The sequence below is a fragment of the Mustela lutreola genome, chromosome 8 (assembly GCF_030435805.1).
Source record: "Mustela lutreola isolate mMusLut2 chromosome 8, mMusLut2.pri, whole genome shotgun sequence".
Taxonomy (NCBI): domain Eukaryota; kingdom Metazoa; phylum Chordata; class Mammalia; order Carnivora; family Mustelidae; genus Mustela; species Mustela lutreola.
This window is the reverse complement of record NC_081297.1, coordinates 5767851-5789716: the sequence shown is the minus strand read 5'-3', so window position 1 is coordinate 5789716 and position 21866 is coordinate 5767851. Positions and strand designations below refer to the sequence as shown.

At 53.5% G+C, this 21866-nt stretch overlaps 1 protein-coding gene across 1 annotated transcript; it reads left to right on the top strand.

Moving 5' to 3' along the window:
• The first annotated feature begins 3454 nt into the window (after nt 1-3454).
• Nucleotides 3455-21573, top strand: ASB13 (ankyrin repeat and SOCS box containing 13). The gene is made up of 6 exons (XM_059183715.1): nt 3455-3584; nt 8368-8555; nt 9642-9792; nt 12044-12178; nt 17843-18034; nt 19705-21573. Exons 1-6 carry the CDS (start codon nt 3542-3544, stop codon nt 19830-19832), a joined length of 837 nt encoding a protein of 278 aa, XP_059039698.1. The 5' UTR covers nt 3455-3541; the 3' UTR covers nt 19833-21573.
• The last annotated feature ends 293 nt before the right edge of the window (nt 21574-21866 follow it).

Below are 21866 nucleotides of genomic sequence, written 5' to 3'. Positions count from 1 at the left end.
CAACAGATATATGAAAAGATGTCCAATATCACTCATCACCAAGGAAATGAAAATCAAAACTACAATGAGATATCATCTCATACCTATCAGAATGGCTAAAAGCAAAAGCACAAGAAATAACAAATGTTTGTGAGGATGTGGAGAAATAGGAACTCTCGGGCACTGTTGGTGAGAATGCAAGCTGGTGCAGCTACTGTGGGAGACAGTCTGGGGATTCCTCAAAAAGTTAAAAAGGTAAAAATAGAACTACCCTATGGTCCAACAAATGCACTACTAGATATTTACCCAGAAAATACAAAACTACTAATTCAAAGGGATATATGCTATTTTTATAGCAGCATTATTTAAAATAGTCAAGTTATGGACGCAGCCCAAGTGTCCATAAATAGATGAATTGATAAAGATTGTGCTGTATAAACATCGTGCTGTATATGCACGATGGAATATTATTCAGCCATAAAACAAATGAAATCTTGCCATTTACAACAACATGGGTGGAGCTAGATAGTACAGTGCTACGTGATATAAGCCAGAGAAAGGCAAATATCATATGATTTCACTCATCTATGGTATTTAAGAGGCAAAAATAAATAACTAATAAATAATTAATAAATAATTTTGGAATGACTCCAAAATGAAAAACTTCTGCACTGCAAGGGAAACCATCAGCAAAACAAAAAGGCAGCGTATTGGATGAGAATAAAATATTTGTAGATCATAGACCTGATAAGGGGTTAATATCCAAAATATATAAAGAACTCCTACAATTCAATAGGAAACAAATAAGGTGATGAAAGTGGCTGAGGTCCTGAATAGTCCTTTTTCCAAAGATGGCATACCGACGGCCAATATGTGCATGGAAAGGTGTTTGACATCATTAATCATCAGAGAAATGCAAATCAAAACCACAATGAAATTGCACTTCATGCCTGTTAGAATAGCTCTTATCAAAGACAAGAAGTAACAAGCGTTGGTGAGGATGTAGAGAAAGGGAATCCTTGTGCACTACTGGATCAGCCACTCTGCGAAAGAGTAGGGAGGTTCCTCAAAGCATAAAAAATAGAACTACCATATGATCCACCAGCTCCACTTCTGGGTATTTATGTGAAGAACACGAAAACGGTAACTCGATGTGGTATTTTCTTCCAATATAAGGCTGCTCCATCGACATGGGTAACCTGGGTAGACCCCTTGATCTTCTTAGCTAGATCTTCCGGAGAACTCGCTGTAGCATCTGCTTGTTGCTTCCCTGGGGCACCTTTAGGCTTGGGAAGTAGGTTCTTTCCTTAAACCTCTGCCCGTTTTTCTTCTGCAGCGTCCTCACTTGTCAGTCTCCGTGGAATTGCAGAGTCGGGAGTCTTGCTCTGGAGGACATTTGGGCTTCTGGGAGTGGTGTGGCTGGTTTGCTCTTCATGTAGACTCCTACAGCCTCACGATCAACATTAAGGCTGTTTGCTTTCTTATCATTTGTGTGTTTGCTGGACTAGCACTTTCAGTTTTCTTCAAGAACTTTGCCTCTGCATTCACACTTGGCTATTTGTTTTGTACAAGAGGTCTAGCTTTCAGCCTGTCTAGGTTTTTGTTTTTAATTTTATTTGAGAGAGCGAGACAGCGTAAGCGCAAGCAGGTTGGAGGGGCAGAGGGAGAGGGAGAAGAAAACTCCCTGCTGAGCAGGGAGCCAGATGTGGGGCTCGATCCCAGGACCCTGAGATCATGACCCGAGCCAAAGGCAGACCTTAACCAACTGAGCAACCCAGGCGCCCCAGCTTTAGATTTAAAGCGAGATGTGGGTGACTCTTCCTTTCACTTGTACACACAGATGCCATTGTAGGGTTATTGATTGGCCTGATTTCAACATTGTTCCCGCAGGGAAGAGAGAGGCCTGAGGACAGGACGAGTGATGGGAATGGCTGGTGCGGGGAGCGCTCAAGCACACGCAGTATTTATCAAGTAAGTTTGAGGTCTTATGTGGGTATGGTTCATGGTGCCCCCAAACAGTTACCACAGTAACATCGAAGACTATTGACCCCAGATCACCATAAATAATGGAAAAACTTTGAAAAACTGCAAAAATTGCCAAAAAGTGACACCAAGACACACAATGAGCAAATGCTGTTGGAAAAAAGGCTCAACACACAAGCCTTCAATTTGTTTAAAAAAAAAAAAAATCTGCAAAGTAAAATCAAGTGAAATGCAAAAAAGGAAATTAACGCAAAATAAATTACTAGTTAATATTTTCAGAACAACTTTATTTCAACTTGGACAAAAATTAAATTACATCCTATAGATTAAAACAAATTCCAGACTTAAAGACTTAACAGCAGAACAGAACAAAATAATTATATACATGTTCTGGCTCTTGGTGGGGAAATACATTCTGACCGTTGGAGAAAGAAGTATATATTTCTGAATATATATGAAAAGCTAAAACTTTTCTGCAATATTGCAATCAAGCAACAGAATGGAGAAAAATTTACAAAATAAGCTAATTAGGAAATATCTGCTAATATATTTAAGAAATACATACGTGTCTATGTAGACACATAAATACAGTATAAATGTATGTGGTTTATAAATATATATGGTATATACAAATATACAGTCTGTACTAAGATCTAGATGATGCTTTAATCAAGAAAAAAAGAAAATACGAACTATGATTCAAGGCATTGTTATAGAAAAAAATAACATCCCACAGCAACTAGATTTTAAAAATGTACATTGAATACAGAATGCAAGAAACTCACAAGAAAAATGCAGGATCCTAGTTTTGTTGAACAAGTGGCAGTGAGGGTGCGAACACACGGCAAACAGGCTTGAAGTGCCCTTTCCAGGTCCGGGGCTGGGACTCCCCAGGGGCTTTGGTCAGACCAGCTTCAAACTCCCTTTCCATGCAAAGCCCGCGGTCTGGACGGGAGTTGTCCAGGGGAGAGAGAACCCTTCTGCTCTCCACGGGTCCTCGTGTATTTCCGCACCGGGTACGTCCTGATATTGCTGCTTTCCAGCCCAAAACTAACGTCTCCGCGTAGGCTCCGTCCAGGTCGGGGTGGGAGAGGGATCTCGTGCCGAGGCGACAAGGAACGTGGACGGAGTGAGACCTGCCGAACCGTGCAACCCGCTTTGCGCAAGCAGAGCAAAGCGCACCTCACTACGCGGCCGTCCACCGGACTCAGGCGGAAACCGGTGCCTGCGTCCCGCCGCGGGCCCGGGGAGGGCGCGTCTGCTCTGCCCTCGCCCCCCGAAGGGCGCGCGGGGAAAGTGCGGGCGGGTCTTCCCGGACCCAGAGCAGAGCAGCTCCGCAGCGCCGCCCAGCCAGCAGCGCGAGGCACCGCCGGGAGCCCCGCCGCCCGCGCTCTGCGCTGGGCCCCGAGCTCCGGGACGAGTCCCGGGCGCCGGGCCGCGGCCGAACTACAACTCCCGCGGCCCCTCGGGCGGCCGCGCCGCGCCCCCATCGGCCCGCCCAGCCCGCGGAGCCCCGCCCAGGTCGCGGGCGCCGGAGTCGCCGGGAGTGCGGGCGCGCGGCGGCGAGCGGGCGGGCGGCATGGAGGCCCGCGGGCCGGACGGCTGCTTCCTGGGCGACGTGGGTAGGTGCGGGCGCGGGTGCGGGGACTGCGGGCGCGGATCGGGCCCGGAAGCAGGGGCCGCCGGGCTGCTCTCGGGCGGGACAGGTGCGTCCGAGGACGCGCGCCCGGCGATCGTGACGCGCGCTGCCTCCGGGGCGCCGGCGGGGCGCTTGGGTGGGCCGGGGCTGGAGCGCCGCGGTTCCCTTTCCCGAGCAGCCTCGGGGATCCCCGAGCATCTCCGGCGCGCTCTGCGTCCGGCTCCTCGACCCCGGCCAGCGCGTCGCGGAGCCAGTCATGGTCGTGACGCGTCAGTCGTGGGACTTCCCGCCTGCAGACCCACCGGCGCGCCGCGCACCTTGGGCCAGGCGCGGGGAGGGGGTGGGCATCGTCATGGCCAAGCTCAGAGCACCCGGGAGGTGCCTGGTGTGAGAAGGTCGTGGCGCACTGTCATTAGCATCCTACAGGTACACCCAGTTGTCATAGAAGGCATCTGCTCCGGGAGGAGGAGATGCCCTTGCGACAGGTCACCCTGTGTTTAGAAAGAAAGAAAGAAAGAGAAAGAAAAGAAAAGAAAAAGAAATAGAAAAAAAAACATCGCGGTTCTTCCCCGAATCTCGCTTACCATCCGGGTTACGGAAGAATAAAATGAATTCGAGGGCAAAGGGATATTCCCTGGGGGAAGCAAACATCTTTGCCAATGAAGTAATACTACAGCTGATGAAATGTGCCCAGAACACACTTTGAAAACCTAGAAGCCAAAAAAATAAAATAAAATAAAATAAAAGAGAAAAAATTGTCTAAAATACCTTTACCTTAGTAAAAACAGCATTGCCAATAAAGGTGGGAAGTCATAAGAGTCAGTTTCCAGAGTGAGGAGTTAACAGCCCTAGCAAGGCAGGTGTTTGGTCTTGCAAAACAGCCACCTTCAACCAGATCAAAGGCATTTAATAAGCATCTGGTTTGACCTGGCATTCCACCCCAGGCAGGCACAAGACTTTGACCCCACCAGCATGATCCGTGTTTGGTTCAGTTAAATAAGCAACGAACAGCTAACCAGGGCAGCCCAAACTAGTTGGCATATTTTTGTTCATGTAGAGTGCTTAGTAACAGAGCATTTACTTCTGAGTGCTTTTGTTTTCTTTTTGTGTAGTTTAAGGAATCTTGAAGAGAAAAGCATACTCCAACAATGGATTTATGGCTTCTGAGTTTCATGGATATTTTTGACTGTCATTGTTTTATTTCCCTTAAAAAAATATGCCCTGACACTTTCATTCTCAATGCTAATGAATCAGCTGAATGTATTGGATCTGGGGACCTGCTATCCCAGCAGAAGCAGAGGCCCACTGTAGGAACTGCAACCCATTTTAACATTCTGATCTGAAATTCTAGATGCATAGTATACTTACATTTTCCATTTTTTAATAGAACACCTCAGAGAGGTAAAGACTGTACTTATTGAGGCCATATTGTAAGGCTCTGCAGAGAATTTAGGGCAAGTCATCTCCTAAGTGAATCCAGTATTCATAACTTTGCAAACATAATACAAGATGTTATGGACCCAATGTAAGTGTCCATTTGCAAAGTTGAAAAAGTGATCCTATATTCAGGATCTGTACTCAAGAGCTGTACTCAAGAGGCTGCCAGAAGACGACAAAAGGGTTCCTTAAGGATTTGGGGGCTCTAAGCCAGATGAACCAATTTTCTCAGTCATTCTTGGCCAAGAACTCCAAACATAGCTCACTACTGTCTGGGGTAATCAGAAGGTCTGATGGAGAGGGAAAGGAGAGTTTCTGGGACCACCGTAAGAGCCTGGATCTGCTAGGTTATGTGCCAGCATTCGTCACCTGTCCTGGGGGAGCTGCAGTCGGTCCCCATATCTGATGATTTAAAGGTACAACTGAGTTCACACAACGAGAAAGAAGCAAGGCTGAAGTTAAACCCAGGAGGATTTTTTCTGGGTTCCTTGTTTTATGCTCAAAGACTCACACCCCTCCCATCAAATCACTTCATCTCTAATCAATTTGTAGGGTCACTTGAGTGCTTCCCTCCCGCCCCCACCACTCCCAGCAGTAAGTCTCAAGACTGGACTTAAAATACTCCATAAACTGTGTTGTAAACATATACTTTCTCACCTAGGCTTTGTCGTTCCATTTATAGAGCATGGGAAGAACTGATTTAGCAGAATTCCTAAGGGTTTAGGATTTTTGAAATGTTCAGTGACCACTGGCTTCAACTTAAAGTCCCCAGAATTATTAACCCCTCACCAGAGAGCCCGTCTGTCCCCTGAAGCCATGCTCTGACTTCTCCTCTCTAGCTATGAAAGTCCTAGATGAGATCTTCGCCCCTTAGAAACCCGTTTCATCTGCATTGATAATGTTTGCTGTAGCCACCCTGGTTCGTTTTCTTAGCTAGATCTTCTGGACCACATGCCGCTTCACTTGGCAGTTTATGATTTGGAGACGGCTTCTTTCCTTAAACCTCACAAACCAGGCTTCTAGCTTCTGTCTTTCTTTTACAGCTTCCTCGCCTCTCACCTTCTATGGAACTGAAGAGAGGTAGGGCCTTGCCCTAGATTGGGTTTTGGCTCAAGGCGATGATGTGGCTGGTTTGATCTTCTGTTCAAACCACCTACACCTTCTCCGCATCAGCAGTAAGGCTGTTTCATTGTCTTAGCATTCGTGTGTTCACTGGAGTAGCACTTCTCATTTCCTTCAAGAACTTTTTCTTTGCACCCACAACTTGGCTGTTTGGAGCAAGAGACTTGGCTTTCAGCCTGTCTTAGCCCTTCCACATGCCCCCGTTCCTGAGCTTAATCATTTCTCGTTGTTTTTAAAAACATTTTTTTAAAGATTTATTTTAGAGAGAGTGACAGCGCATGTGTTCGAGTTGGGGGGGAGGGGGACGGGAGAGAATCTCAAGCAGCCTCCCTGCGGGGTGCAGAGCCCAACGTGGGGCTCCGTCTCATGACCCTGAGACCATGCATGGCCTGAGCTGAAATTAAGAGTCAGGAGTTTAACTGCCTGAGCCCCCCAGGGGCCCCTCATTTCTAGCTTTTGATTTAAAGCGAGAGACACGGGACCCTTCCTTTCACTTGAACAGAGAGGCCGGCGTGGGGTTATTAGTTGGTCTTAATTTCACTGTGTGGTCTTAGGGAATCGGGAGGCCTGACAAGAGGGAGGCGGGGGAACAGTTGGCTGAGGAAGTCGGGACACCCGCATTTGTCGATTAAGCTCCCCGTCTCCTAGGAGCATGGTTTGGGGCCTCCCCAGACAGGTAAGTAACACCAAAGGTTATGGATCGCAGGTCACGACAACAAAGGTAATCAAGTGTGAAATACTGCAGCAATGACCGAAGTGTGACAGGCACAAAGTGAGGTAAAAACCGTTGGAAAATTTGCAACACAGGATTGCCACAGGCCTTCAATGTGTAAAAAAAATTAAAAAATTAAAAAAGCAAAAAACCCAAATTACCTGCGAAGTGCAAGAAATCGAAGGCGCCCCCTCGCCTTCCTGAGCTGCAGCCCCGTCCTGCTGCGACACTGGGGGCCCCACGCTGCTTTCCCCTTCGTGGGGTTGCAACCCCTCACCCTGCCCGCGGGTTTGGCTTCTTCCAGACCGACTTTACGGTGGTAGCTGCTTTTTACTAGCCCCCAAGACAGGCGTGCCGGTGACTGGTCATTACCACGGGGGAGCAAACATCCTGGGGTCCCCTCAAGAGAAGGAGTAGAAAGTCCTACAAGCTTGGCTTGTCTATTTTGTGACATGGGGAGAAGGAGAGGAGAAGTGAGATGGGGGAATTCGGAGGGGGAGACGAACCATGAGAGACTGTGGACTCTGAGAAACAAACTGAGGGTTTTGGAAGGGAGGGGGGTGGGGGTGGGGGGTTGGGAGAGTCTGGTGGTGGGTATTATGGAGGGCACTAGGAGCACTAGGTGTGGTGCATAAACAATGAATCTTGGACACTGAAAAAAATTAAATTAAAAAAAAAAGCTGTTCTAGGGGGATGTAGTAATAAGATGTGCATTTTAAGGAGAGAGAGCTGCTATCATGAAGAGGTATGTGACGTGATCTCGTCTTTTGAAGTGCTGTGACGGTAAGGATAGGTCGGTATTAACCCAGCATGGTCATTTAGCACTTTTTTTTTTTAAAGCTGAGTGTCTGGAAGACACCACTGTACCCTGGGTTATGGACACCGAGTAAACACAGCTACAGTGGGTGCTTTCAGGTAGTTCACGGTCTCAGCTAGTTCGTGCCTTTTTGTCTGCACTTGGCCCAGACGGGCACCCTCATTCCCACCTAGTAGGGAGCCCAGTGGGCAGCAGAGCACCAGGCTCCCGGTGACCCCAGACTCACCACGGTCAAGGCTTCGGCGCTCCGTCCCACCGCTCGTGCAGGCTCCGTGCTCAGGAGGCAGCGGGATGGCTCCAGCACGGCTGTGCTCGGGTCCAGGCCGCGTGGAGGTGAAGGAGAGAAGGTCTTCTGGAAGTCCGTGGGAGAGAGGGGAGTTTTGAAGCTGTGAAACCACTGCCAGTCTCCCCCTCCCTTCCTGGGAGCCACAGTTGGGTCGGCTGTGCAGCAGGGACAAGGCTTCCTGGGATTGGCTTAGATCACTCGCGGGGTGAGTCGGACACTCAACCGGCTGAACCGCCCCGGCGCCCATCCCCCAGGGAGTCTGGGGCTGTTTGGACCAACTCCGTGATCACACGTGGGGTCTTGGGTTTCGTAAGGGTCCTTGGGGTTGCATGGGGTTCTCTGGCCCTGGAGGCGGCGGCGCGGCCCCAGCGCTCGTGTGCTCTCCCGCGCAGGTTTCTGGGTGGAGCGCACCCCCGTGCACGAGGCGGCCCAGCGCGGCGAGACCCTCCAGCTGCAGCGGCTGATCGAGAGCGGCGCGTGTGTCAACCAGGTCACGGTGGACTCCATCACGCCCCTGCACGCGGCCAGTCTGCAGGGCCAGGCGCAGTGTGTGCAGCTGCTGCTGGCAGCCGGGGCCCAGGTGAGGGGCCCTGTGGGATGGAGCCCGAGAGGGGAGGGATGCCACCTGCTCCCCAGGACCTAGGGAGGGAGAGAAAAGAGATTCGAGCCCGGGATTAGCCTTGTGCTGTGCAAATGCACGGGAAGGAGAGAAAGCCCTGGACGGGAAGGAGGAAGCCAGCGGGGGCCTTCTCTAGGTCGGCGGCACACTGAGGCCCAGTGTGGTCATGGCTCGGCTATCAGGAGCGTACTGGTGGCCAGAGAGAGGCCGTCGTCGGCAGGGAGAGGCAGGGGGAGCGTTCTGCATGGATGCAGGGGCAGGAGCAGGCCTGCACATCACACAGGCCCAGGAGCTGATGCTTGGTCCGGGGGAAGGTTGTGGTCCCAGAGGACTGAGCCGGTTGCCGCTCTCGATGGAAGGTAGGGGCGGGCTGGCCCAAAACACAAGGCTCGGGTTTGTTTCCCCGGTGCCTGCCAGGGCGTGCCGCAGCCGGTTGTGGGGCACTGGGAGGAGCCGAATGGACACCCACAACCCGCGGCCGCTGGAACCTGGGCCCCAGTGTGCGTCCTGAGCTGCACCGGTCCCACCGCCACGCCAGCTCCCCAGAGCCTCGCCTCTGATGGTGGCCCCCGAGGAACCAGAACACAGTGTAGTGTGTCCCCGAATAACAGCGGAGTTCTAGACAGACCCTGCCGGCTGATGGAGTCGCCTTCTTCCTTCCCGGGGGTGTTCCGGCCGGAGGGGCCGCGTGAAGCCACCAGCACTCTGAGCAGGAGTTCGGACTCACTCTCCTCCTGCGTCCTTAGCTTGCAGTCTGGGGCAGGGGGCAGGTGGCAAGAGGGAAGCAGAATTGAGCCTGTCCCGAGAGAAGAGCCCCAAAGAGGACGCCTCCCACACTTGCAAGCTGACTGGCACTCCCGACCCCCGTTCCTTTGTCTTTGAACACCCTTGTCTGGCGCAGTTCCTTGGCACACACTTGGACACTGGTGCTCCCAACAAGGGCCTTTGCAAAGATGAATGTGCATCGGGGGAGAGCGGGTCCCTTGGGCTTCCCCTCGGCCCTGATGCCCGCCCTGACGCTCCCCGCTCCTTTCTCCCTGCCACCAGGTGGACGCCCGCAACATCGATGGCAGCACACCCCTGTGCGATGCCTGTGCCTCAGGCAGCATCGAGTGCGTGAAGCTCCTGCTCGCCTACGGGGCCAAGGTCAACCCGCCCCTGTACACGGCATCCCCGCTGCACGAGGCCTGCATGAGCGGTGAGTCCACGTGAGCAGGCGGTGTAGACAGGAAGCCACAGGTTGGTAAGGAGGGTGCCAGACTGCTTCTGGCTCCTGGTCGGGGGTTGCCCAGCTGTCAGCACCTCCGCCTTTTCTCCTTTTTTCCCGTCCAGGGGTGCAAGATGGTTTTCACCCAGGAGTCGGGGGGGCCGTGGTTTCCAGGGCGGGGATCTGTTTCTCAGGGTGCCCTCCAGTGCCTTTCAGATGTTAACACTGCAAGACCCTCCCCCTGCCGTGGCTCCTCTGTCTCCCCAGCCTTTTGCCCTGTGGCTCCCTGTTCTGGTTGGGAGATGAGACCCAACATATGCCCGAGGACAGGTGCTGGCAGGGGGAGGAGGTGCACCCTGGAGGCTCGGAACAGGTGGGATTTCATCTGCCCCGCGGGAATGGATAGGTTTCCGTGGAGGGGAAGAGGAAGGCCACTCCGTGCACAGAGAAGGTGGCTCATCCAGGCTTACTGGGCCCGAAGTTCCCAGTGGAGGGTCAACAGAGAAGACTGGAAATTTAGGGCACACTGGCGGGTGGGAGATCGTTAAATGACAGACGACGGAGTCTGGATTCTACTCTTCCGAGTGAAGGTTGCACGCTCCTGGCCGGTATTTGGGTTGGCGGGCACCCTGCCGGGCTTGGTTGGCGGGGGGTGGAGAGGGTGGGGGGGTGGGGGGTGGCTGTGGGGGTGGGGCGTGCTCTTCCACGGCTCTTCACGGAGCCGCCGTCCTCTGTGGCCTCCCGCCCCGCTGCCCAGTGAGGTCGGCTTTGGTCACCCGGACCTCGTGCTGAGACCGTACCACCGCCATCCAGGTCAAAGGAGCATCGTACAGTTCCAAGGACACTTTACGAAACCTGCAACACCACGTGTGATCGTGTCCTTGGTCCAGTCACTCCTCGAGGTCCTTGGGGGACCCCCCATGGCCAGAGGGTCGAAGCCAGAGTCTTCGGCCCGGCCTGTGAGGCGTTGGCAGCCTGGGTCTCACTCAGAAGCTCTCCGAACCCTCTCCCACCGCTGCCCCCCACCACCGCGTCCCCCAGTCCCACCTAGAGCTGCGCAGTGCCCCCTGCCATTCCACACCTGCGTCTCTCTGCGTGTGGCCTGAAATCCCCACTTGGCAGAATGACGGCTGGGACATGAGCCATCTCCTGCTTCGGCGTTACCTACCCACTGTCCTATGCGCTCTCTGGGGCTCTCGCCGGGCTGATGTGTGTCTGCATTGTCTCTGGTCATTGATTTGTCCTTCCGCGTGGAGAGCAGTAGGGACACCTTTATAAATTTGTGTCCCGCTCTTGGGCAGACGGGGGAAGGGGGAGAGCTGGTCTTGTATCTGCTTAATTGCCTCAAACTCAGAATGATCCTTCTGCTAAAGTAGCGTAGTTTGGGGAGGCACATCTGCTGCTCCTCAGTAGAGGCATGAAGGGGTGGGTGTGTCCTGACATGGGAGCCAGGAGTGCAAGGCCCTGGGAGCCCGAGGGGGACGGATTCACTTAGAAGGCTTGGGAGAAGGCTCGGCAGGGTTTATAGTACGAGGGAGAGCAGGGCACAGAGTCAGAGCCGACTCAGGAGCGATGCCGATGACGAGACAGACCGGCCAGGCACAGGGACCCCCAGGAGGGGAGGGAGAGGCCTGTGCCACGTCAGGACATCCCCAGGAGCATGGCCGGCAGAGGGCTGGAGCTGCCAGTGACGGAGCGGGAGTCCGTGAGGAGGGAGGATGCAGCCTGGGGCAGAATGGACCTCCGCGCAGACCGAGTTGGAGATGCCGGGAAAGAGGCAGGAGAAGCCCCGGCAGGGACAAGAGCAGGGGGCCTACGAGGTGGGGAGGCTTAGGGAGGTTCATCCAGGAGCCGTGGCCTCGGGCTGGCAGCTTCAGAAGCTCACGCCCAGGCTCGCCGCCCGCACACAGCTCAGGAGGCAGCCCGGAGATGGGGAGCTTTTCCCTAGCTGCCGTGGAGCCGAGTCCGGCGGTTCAGGGTGGTATCCCAGACCTTCTGCTCTCCCCCAAGAGGGTCCGCTGCCTGGCAGGCTCGGTAAACCCTGCAGGCCCTGAAGGGACCTTCTTTGGCTTCCCGGGGCCACACGGGATTGTGAATGGTGTTTGGTTGAGCCACAGCCCTGGTGCCCCCTTCGTCCCCCGTCGCCAGGCTCGGGGCTCACCTGTCCGGCTGCGGCTGCCTTGGGCTGATGGCAAATGCACACGTTCATTCATGGTTCCCGTCCTTTCCCATGCGTTTGAAGGAAGCTCTGAGTGCGTGAGGCTGCTTATTGACGTCGGGGCCAACCTGGAGGCGCATGACTGCCATTTCGGGACCCCTCTTCACGTGGCCTGTGCCCGGGAGCATCTGGACTGCGTCAAAATGCTGCTTAATGCAGGTAGGCCGGCCTTTCTCCTGCGCTGCCCAGGGTGAGTGTGTCCTGATTCTCCCTGCGCTTCTCGGGGCAGGCGTGCTGGTGTTCATACCCGCGTGGCTGAAGGCAGGTGTGTCCTGTTTCTCCCTGCGCCGCTGGGGCAGGTGTGCTGGTGTTTATACCCGCGTGACTTGATGCAGGGGTTTTGGTTACCTGTCCATGTCCCGGCCACGAGCGGGGCAGTGCAATCAGACAGACCAGCTTGGAAAGTGGCTCTCCCACCCGCACAGCTGAGACCGTGGGCCTCCGTGTCTGTATCTCTAAAGTTGGGAAGAATAAACCCCGTTTTGCGGGGTTGCTGGAAGGACTTGTACTCACGTTTCCGCAGGATCTGCTGCTCGATAAAGGCCAGTCGTTATTTCGAGTGGGCACGGGGACCAGCCACCCTGCCTGCCTGATGGGTTTGCATCTACATCAGAAAGAGGTGGGGGGCTTTGTGGGAAAGGAGCCGGCAGCACGTCTGGAATCTGGGTCCTTGTTCAGGCTCAGGATAGGGGTTTCTCAAGGCGAAAAACAAAAAACGAAATAAAGCACAGCCCGGTCCAGTGAAGAAGGTTGGATTCAGGACCTGTTTCCGATGGCGGTTGTTGAAACATAGCCAAAGTGGGTGCTGGCAGGGAGTTTTCATTATGAACCCAGTGTAAATATTTTGTTGGAAAATTGTAGCTCAGCCATTCTGGGTGCAACTTAGGATAAAAAACAAAACTGGTCAGAAATAGAACGATGACGTGCTCTCCCCGGACGGCAGTCATTTGAGCGTAAGTTACATGTGCTTTTCTGTTCGGGAGTCTGGTTCGCTTTCATGAGCCACTTTTACGTGTTTTTAGTGAAAAAGACTTATTTTGTGTCAGGTTAGCCATTGGGGTGGTTTTCCTTCTTACACAACGCTAAACCGTCCGGACGAGGAGTAGTCTGAGGCCTTCCAGCAATCACTCCGCTTTGCGGTCACCTGAGGGTCATCAGCTGCCGTGACTGCTGAGCTGAAATGGCCACGTTACCGTCAACAGCTGTCCCTAGAGCGCCTGCTGTGCATGCGCTCAGGACACCTGGTGCCCTTTCTTCTTTAGTTCCTTTAGTGGTGGCTGGAGGGGAGAGCATCGAGTCAGGGCCCTGAACCCCAGCACCCGTCTGTATCAGTTAGGACTTTACGGATCCAGTTACTCCTGTAAGCAGCCACGTGCAGGGGGCCGAAGGGAAGTCCTGGTCCAGGAGAATGAAAGGATCAGAAGGAGGCAGGTGTCAGGGTCACTTTGCCCCAGGGGTTGTCTGCATTCTGAAGCTGGCATGTCTCCGAATCTTGCAGGTCTGCTGTCCACTCTGCGGGCTTGATCCTATGCCTGGCGTCCCTAATGGGCTGAAAATGACAGCATCAGGGTCGGGATCAAATCCACTTTTCTTCCCGAGGCTTCGGGTAGTTTTCTCTAAGACTGAGAAACAGCTTCTCCAGCTGTCTCCCGCACATTTCCCCTTAAATCTCAGGAGCCACATTGGGTCCTGGTTCCGAACCCAACCTAGTCTCTTGGTCTGGGCTTGGCACATTCTGACTGGCTCAGGCCCAGGTTATTTGAACCAATTCCTGGGGGTGGGGAGAGAGGGATTCACCAATCAGGGCCCATTCCCGGGGATAGAGGCCAGGCGGTCCCCCTGCCCTAGCAGCCACTGTCCCGCAAGTTCCAAGGTGTGGGCTCAGTGGGGCGGGCTGGTCAGTCTGGGAAGGCAAGGCAGGGGCCTTTCCAACACCTGGGGCATGGAGTGAGGGACAGAATGGAGTGCCCTGGGGAAGGCTCCCCCGCACAGCTGTGGTGGCCGCCACCACCAGGCCCGTGGCCGTGGACTTGACTGTCGCTGTAGGTTTAGATGGTCGCCTTTCACAGCTCCTCCTTCCTAGAGCAGAGGCATGGTTTCCAGCTGCCAGCGAGGGCACCCCGGAAAGGAGAGAGCGGGCAGCATGCGGGCTCCAACGGACTAGTGATTCTTCACGTGGTGGGGTGGGTCGCAGAGCCCTTGGAAGATCCATGGGAAGCCTCAGACACCGGGGTGGGCACGGAGGCGGCGGGTCTGGTGTGGAGCCGCTGAGACTGGAGCCGCCGCTGGGAGCGCGCAGAGGAGCGGGGACCGCAGCGGAGCGGGGACGGTGCTGCGCACCTTCTCTGGCGGGGGCGGGTGCTGGAGGGGGAGGGCGGGGAGGGGGGGGTCCCACATCCTGGTGGCCGGCCCTGGTCTGCGCGTGCACATAAGGCTTTACTCCGAGTCCACTTTGGTCCGGCCGTGCTTTGAAATCAGAAATCAGACTTTGACACCTTTTTCCCTGAAGACTGAGGTTGAGAATTTTTAATGCCCCGATGCCTGAGGTTGTTTTGCTTGGCTTCCTCTCCCTCCCCCCCCCCCCCCCCCCCCGCTCTCTCCCTCCTCCCTCTCCCCTTCTCTCCTTCCTTTGCCCCTGCCCCCTCCATCTCTTCCTTCCTCTCCCCTACAGCCCCTCCTTCTCTCCGCACCCCAGTTGCAGGCACATCATCATCAGCCCCCACAAAACCACCTTCTCCCCCTTTTTCTTTCCTCTGTCCCTGCCCCCCAGCCCCCATTTTACGGTGTGTTCGCTTCCTTTCTCTGTGTTTTGTAAGCTACACCCGGAGGGTTGAGTCACGTACTTGTCACGGGCAGACGGTGCTGTGTTCCTGACTCCGCCTTCGGTGCTGTTTGTACCGTGTGTGCCCAGGTCCGTGGTTCGCCGAGCTGCAGCGCCTGCCAGTGCCCCCTCCCGATCCCCCTCCTGCGTCACCCCCAGTCCACAGGAGCCCGGAGCAGGACAAACAGCCTGCTTTGTACCTTGGGATGCCACCTTGTGGAAAGAATCACTGTGCGGTGGTTTTGGAGCCTGAGAAGCAAGGCGGTGTGAGTCCGAGAGCTCTTCCTACCGCTGGTTTTCTCCTTGACCGCCTGTGGCCCCGTCTTTCTTGCTAAACAGAGACAGTCTCTTTCTGTCCCGCTTGGCAAGATCGTTGCCACAATTAATGACCTGAGGCAGCTTCTGCATTTCACAGTCTGTACACTTTACAGTTTATTTTTCATCACCAGTTTGCGTCTAGCATTCATACTCCTATTTGCTTTATGACTGCAACTATAGAATTCTTTATTCTTCCAGGCGGCTATTGGAAGAGCACCCCCCAGCCTGTAGGGGTTTCATGGGGGGAGGTTCTTTTTTAAAATTTATTTTATTTTTTAATTAACATATATTATTAGCCCCAGGGGTACAGGTCTGTGAATCGCCAGGTTTATACACTTCACCGCACTCACCAAAGCACATACCCTCCCCAGTGTCCATAACCCCACCACCCTCTCCCAAACCCCCTCCCCCCAGCAACCCTCAGTTTGTTTTGTGAGATTAAGAGTCACTTATGGTTTGTCTCCCTCCCAATCCCGTCTTGTTTCATTTATTCTTCTCCTACCTCCAACCCCCCCTCCCCACGTTGCATCTCCACTTCCTCATATCAGAGAGATCATATGATAGTTGTCTTTCTCCGATTGACTTAGTTCGCTAAACATAATACACTCTAGTTCCATCCACGTTGTCGCAAATGGCAAGTTTCCACTTCTTTTGACGGCTGCATAGTATTCCATTGTATATATGAACTGTATCTTCTTTATCCATTCATCTGTTGATGGACGTCGAGGTTCTTTCCATAGTTTGGCTACTGTGGACATTGCTGCTATAAACATTGAGGTGCACGTGCCCCTTCGGATCACTACATTTGTATCTTTCAGGTAAATACCCAGTAGTGCCATTGCTGGGTCATAGAGTAGCTCTATTTTCAACTTTCTGAGGAAACTCCATGCTGTTTTCCAGAGTGGCTGTGCCAGCTTGCATGCCCCTCAACAGTGCAGGAGGGTTATGGGGGGATGGTTCTTCAACGATTGCCTTTCAGCATTATTTTTGCAGTGCGTATCTGCGGAATTAAATACTTAGGTAATGTAGCTTTCTTCCTAAGGGATTTTTTTTTTTTTTTTTTTTTTGCCTTGACCTGACTTGGGAGTTGGGCAGAGAACTTTTCTGGGCTTGTATTATCTTGTTGGGGTGCTTGCTGAGTTCTTAGGATCAGGCAGTGATGGCTGTTATGGATGTAGTTTTTAGGTTCTACTAGGGGATTAGAACTGTTCTAAGTCATGGGTTCCTGGGTGGCCCAGTTGGTTAAGCATTGGTCTTCAGCCCAGGTCATGGTCCCCCGGGTCCTAGGAGTGAGCCCCTGTTGAGCTTAGTGGGGAGCCTGTTTGTCCCTCTTCCCCTCCCCCAACTTGTGCAGCCTTGAGTTCTCTCTCTGCCTCAAATAAATAAATAAAATCTTTAAAAAGAAACCCTTTTAAGTCAGAAACCAGAATTTCCAAATATTTTTGAGCAGTGGGACAGGAAATCTAATAGCCTTACATCCCTTATTTCTTCTAAATTTATCACATGGAGACATGTTGGTGACCTGACCTCCTCTAACCCCACGTGGCTGATATTTTATGACTGTGATGGGAGTCTCTTTTGGGGGACATAACTTCACTAATGCTGGGCTATTTGCTTGGCTTCTTTAAGATACTTTTCTCCTATCCTGTTTCTCTTATAACTTCCTTATCCACTAGGAGCAGACTTCAAAGAAGCTGGTTAAAAAAAAATCCTGAGGGTCCAGGAGATCCCCTTGCGTAGAATTGGTGATGGCCATGCCCTAGGAATGATGTTTTACACAAATCCTATTTTATCAAAATATTTTTGATGCATGTAAAATGTTATAATTAGTACTTATTCATCTCTTTCTGAAAGTCTACTGTTTTTTTAAAAGATTTTATTTGAAAGAGAGAAAGAAAGAGCATAGACAGGGCAAAGGGCAGTGGCAGAGAGAGAAGCAGGCTCCCTACTGAGCAAGGACCCCCCCCCCCCAATGTGATCCCCAGACCCCGAGATCATGGCCTGAGGTGGAGGTGGACACTTAACCGCCTGAGCCCCCCAGGCGCCCCTCTGAATGTCTACCACTATCCTGAGAGCAGGTGGGTGGCAGAGCTTACGAAACACCTCATCTCTTACCTGAACTGTGGAAGATGTTTGGGGAACATGACCTGTGTTTCCTTGGGGCTTCTCTTTTCTGAAAGCATAATTACTAGGAAGTATTCCGTCCTTCCTGCAGCACAGCTTTCCAGAGCCTCTGTCCTGCACCTGCCGTGCATGTGCTCGCGCAAGCAGGGACAGTGTGCACAGGAGCGGGAACAGCAGGGGAGTTTCTGTAGCTTCCCCCGAGCTCTCAGAGCCTCAGGATCCACGGGCACAGCCTGTATGAGGTCTTAGAACTGCCTGTTAACTCACAGGGAAGTTTTCTGTTTTCTTTTTCTTCTTTCTGGTTCCATTTCCAGTTCTCTCACTTTCCTACAGCTGTTGGTCTGTAGCTCTCCTACCATCAAAAAAAAAAAAAAAAGTAATTACTGCTTTGGGATCTTGAAAAAGATCCTGAAAAGGCCGTAGAGAATCTGTCTTGACTTTCTTTTCCCGGCTGGGGCATTGCTTTTGGACACTGTGCGGAGCGAGAAAGTGCCACCTGACCTTTCTGCTGGCTTCTCGGCCTCTGCTTGTGATAATCGTTCTCCTCTCTGGACCGGCAGGGGCCAATGTGAACGCGGCGAAGCTTCACGAGACCGCCCTGCATCACGCAGCCAAGGTGAAGAACGTTGACCTCATCGAGATGCTCGTTGAGTTTGGAGGCAACATCTACGCGCGGGACAACCGGGGGAAGAAGCCGTCCGACTACACGTGGAGCAGCAGCGCGCCGGCCAAGTGCCTGGAGTTCTACGAAAGTGAGGCCCTGCCGTCCCTGTCGCGCGGATGTGCTTGGTTGGGTTCGCACGGCACGGGGTAGCCTGCGGATGCTCCGACAGTCTGTCAGTCATGTCCGAGCTAGCCGGCCGTCCTGGGCCCCTGTGAGCCACCCCCACCCTCCAGGAGACAAGGACAAAGGATCTGGCTGAGGACCACACTTCTTTGGGTGCAGATTCTTTTTTAAAAGATTTTATTCATTTATTTGAGAAAGAGAGAGGGAGTGCCCAAGCAGGGGGAGTGGCAGGCAGAGGGAGAGGGAGAAGAGGAACCCGAAGTGGGGCTTGATCCCAGGCCCCTGGGACCATGACCCGAGCCAAAGGCAGACACTTAACGGACTGAGCCACCCAGGCGCCCCCGGGTACAGATTTTTTTTTTAAGATTTTATTTATTCATTTGACAGGCAGAGATCACAAGTAGCAGAGAGGCAGGCAGAGAGAGAGGAGGAAGCAGGCTCCCTGCTGAGCACAGAGCCCGATGCAGGGCTTGATCCCAGGACCCTGAGATCATGACCTGAGACAAAGGCAGAGGCTTTAACCCACTGAGCCACCCAGGCGCCCCAAGGGTACAGATTTTCAAATGATTTTATACTGCCTTACCACCACAAGAGGCTTACAGATGCCTCTCAGTTGGGGGAGAAAAAAAACAATTTAGTCACATGTTTGCTGGCCCCACCCCACCGAAATCCGTCTGAACTTCGAGGCAGATGCCATCCATGTGTGTCCAACATGTCCTGGAGGGTATTTCTTTTCTTGTTCCAAATAACTGGCAGCATGAAGTAATGGGGGAAAATGAATTTCTCCAGGATTTCTTTTATTTTTTCTTCTTTTCCTCTCAAAGAATTTTTTTATTTCATTACTCTTCATCAGTCGAGAATACTGTGTTTGGCGAATTTGTATTTTTATCAAGCAGATGTTTGCAGCGTATGTGGGTTTTTAAAGAATCGAATCATTGTAAAAGCCGACTCTGTTACGCAGGTGCCTTGGTGGCCAGGGGCCCCAGGGACCTTCCATTGTTGGCCCTGGTGTGCTCGCCCTCCCGAGCCACGGCTGCAGGCTTCTCCTTTCCTCCCGAGGTCCTGACCCTCAGCCTGCGAGCCAAGCTGTGTCTGTCAGAGCCGTTCTGTGGTGTGTGCGTGTTGTGCCCGGGTCCCTCTCTGCCCCGCGGCTCGGGCGGTGAGAGCAGGGCCTGTGGCCTGGGACCTGCCCGGCGCCGGCCCTCACCCCGGCCCTCATCTGTCTGGAAGTTTGAGAAATGAGCCTGCCAGCCACAGAGTAGTCTGGAAGTTTGAGAAATGAGCCTGCCAGCCACAGAGCAGTCTGGAAGTTTGAGAAATGAGCCTGCTAGCCACAGAGCAGTCCTTTGCTGGCGAATCTGTGTGCCAAGCTCTAACATTACAGGAAAGGGGTAAAGAAAAGCCTCCCCAGAACCCCACAGAATGAAGTCCCAGTGGACGCTACCCGATTCCATTTCCTGGTCTTCCTTCCCGGCTCCTTGGCGCCCCTCCTGGTAGCCTTCCCGGAAGGCACGCAGGCCCCGTCCTAGCCCGCGGGGAAGCGTTTCCAGGTCTGCCGTGGCGTTTCCTGATGGGGAGGATGGTGTGCTCCTTCCTCCCGCTCACCGCACGGGATTCCTGTTCCGTCTCTTCCAGAAACACCTCTGACCCTGTCGCAGCTCTGCCGGGTGAGCCTGAGGAGGGCTACTGGCGTCCGAGGCCTGGAGAAGATCACCAAGTTGAACATCCCTCCCCGGCTCATCGACTATCTTTCCTACAACTGAGCCGCAAGCCTGGGAGGCAGGAGGTGGCCAGGGCGCCGGGGGTGGGGGTCCCCTGGCTGCCGGCCTTGCCGAGCCTAGCGGCTGGGCCGCAAGGACTGGCCTTGTCTGCAGCCGCCCGACTGCTGGAGCCAGAACACGTTCCCTGCGTCCCGGCTGCCTGCCCTGCTCTGTCTCCTCTGCAGACCTGCGGGGGATACTTCCAAGGCCCTGGGAAGGCCCGGCCTCAGCTTCTGCAGGGAGCATGGCCCCGTGCTGCCTCGCCTGGAATTCTGCTCTCTCCTCGGGCCCAGCCATCCGGTGTCCTTTCACTGACCTTCCTCAGGGGGACTCTCAGGGAGGACTCTTCTGGGAGCACAGGAGAAGGCCACGCGGGGCTGAGGGTCCAGGGCCCTGCTGCCCCAGAGCCCGGGGCACCTTCGGCACTAGCGCGGTCCTGGGTGTCCGAAGGGGGAAGGACCCTGTGCTGCAGAGGTCAGGTCCTGACCGTGTGGTTGGGGACAGCTGCTTTGATGACATCCTGCTACTTGGACGCTTTTTTCTGGAGCTGTGCTCGGCACTCTACAAGGTCCCCCTGTGCCCAGGCAGACCTGACACTCAGGGGGGTTTGCAGGGGTGTTGGTGGGGGAAGCCTTGGGCAGATTACTCCCCACACCTAGCACAGGGACTCTCCATGCCTCAGCTCTGCAGAAGTTTATGTTGGGGATACAATCTTGAATTAGAGCAGACACAGGCTGCCGCGCTGAGGTTTTGTTTACAGGTCTGCAGAACCCCAGAGGATGTGCAGGAGTGTCCGCATGTATTCCGGGAGAAGCTTCCAACATGAAGGACCGTTAGGAGCCCCTCTAGGGAGGACCGCTCCTCTGGATGAATGGATTCTCTCCTTACCCTAGAGTGTGCTCACTCCCCGAAGCTCTGAAATTGTTAGGTCAGGGAGATTGCTGGCTCCCGGGATGAGCAGCTGCTGACTCGTGCCTTTAGTAGGGACTTCCGGGACGTCTGTGATGCTGGGAACTGTCCGAGTGCTGAGCTGCGTAGGAATCAGACTCTTTCCCCAAGGCAGGGGAAGAAAACGTTTTTCCGGTCTGTTCCTGTAGTAACAGAGACATGAGCTCTACACTCTCGGCCATGAGACGAACCCTTCAGTGGTACAGTTACATGGCCTCTGTGTCAGATTCTCTCTCCTGATTTAAAAACACAAAAACCAGGCAGTTCAACTAGAGGACGTTTGCATAATTCGTGCAGGAGTATTTGGTTTCTGGGGACACAGGGAAGGCACCACTGGGAAACGAGGCTGGGAGTTGTGCCCGAAGGCCAATGTCCCGACCTGCTCTCAGGGGAGTGTGTGGGGCAGAAAGAGGCTGCACTGGGGAAGCCAGGCGTGGGCGCGTCTCGTCTCCTCGGGGTTCCTTGGTGGGGCCGCAGATCTGGGGAGAGTTTCATGGTGGTGGCCAGTGGGCATTTTCTGGCTTGAAAATGACATTGATGCATTGTCAAGGTGGTGCCTCGCTGAGTGCCGGGAATGGGTCACTCCCCTTCCAGTGCCATGTGAGATCCGAGTTTGGGGCAGATGGTTTTGCACGTACTAACAACAACAATGAAAAAATCTCTGGGTTCTGCCCATCCACCTGTGTAACAGAAACTGGCCTCTAGCCACGAATGCTGATGCGCTTTCTCCCGTGGACTAGAGTGCAGAGTCCGTCCCCACACTCACTGCTCAATAAAAATTGTTTCATAGAGTCCATCCTGACGTTCACACAGCCCTTTTGTTGGAAGCAGACGCACTGATGGGGCCTGGCCTTCTCCCAGATTCCTGTCTTCCTGCCTCTCTGTGTCCTGGTGCTGATGTCAGTGACTAGGACTTTAGGGCCTCCTGTAGCTTTTCTCTGTCAGCCTTACCGAGCTGTAACCGACGTGGAACCCACCTACAGCCTGACTGTAGATACGTTTCTCTGCTCCTCTGAGCCCAGATCTTCCCAGCCACTGTGCCGGGAGGAAAGATTCTGATCTGATCATTTAAAGGACATTAATAATCAA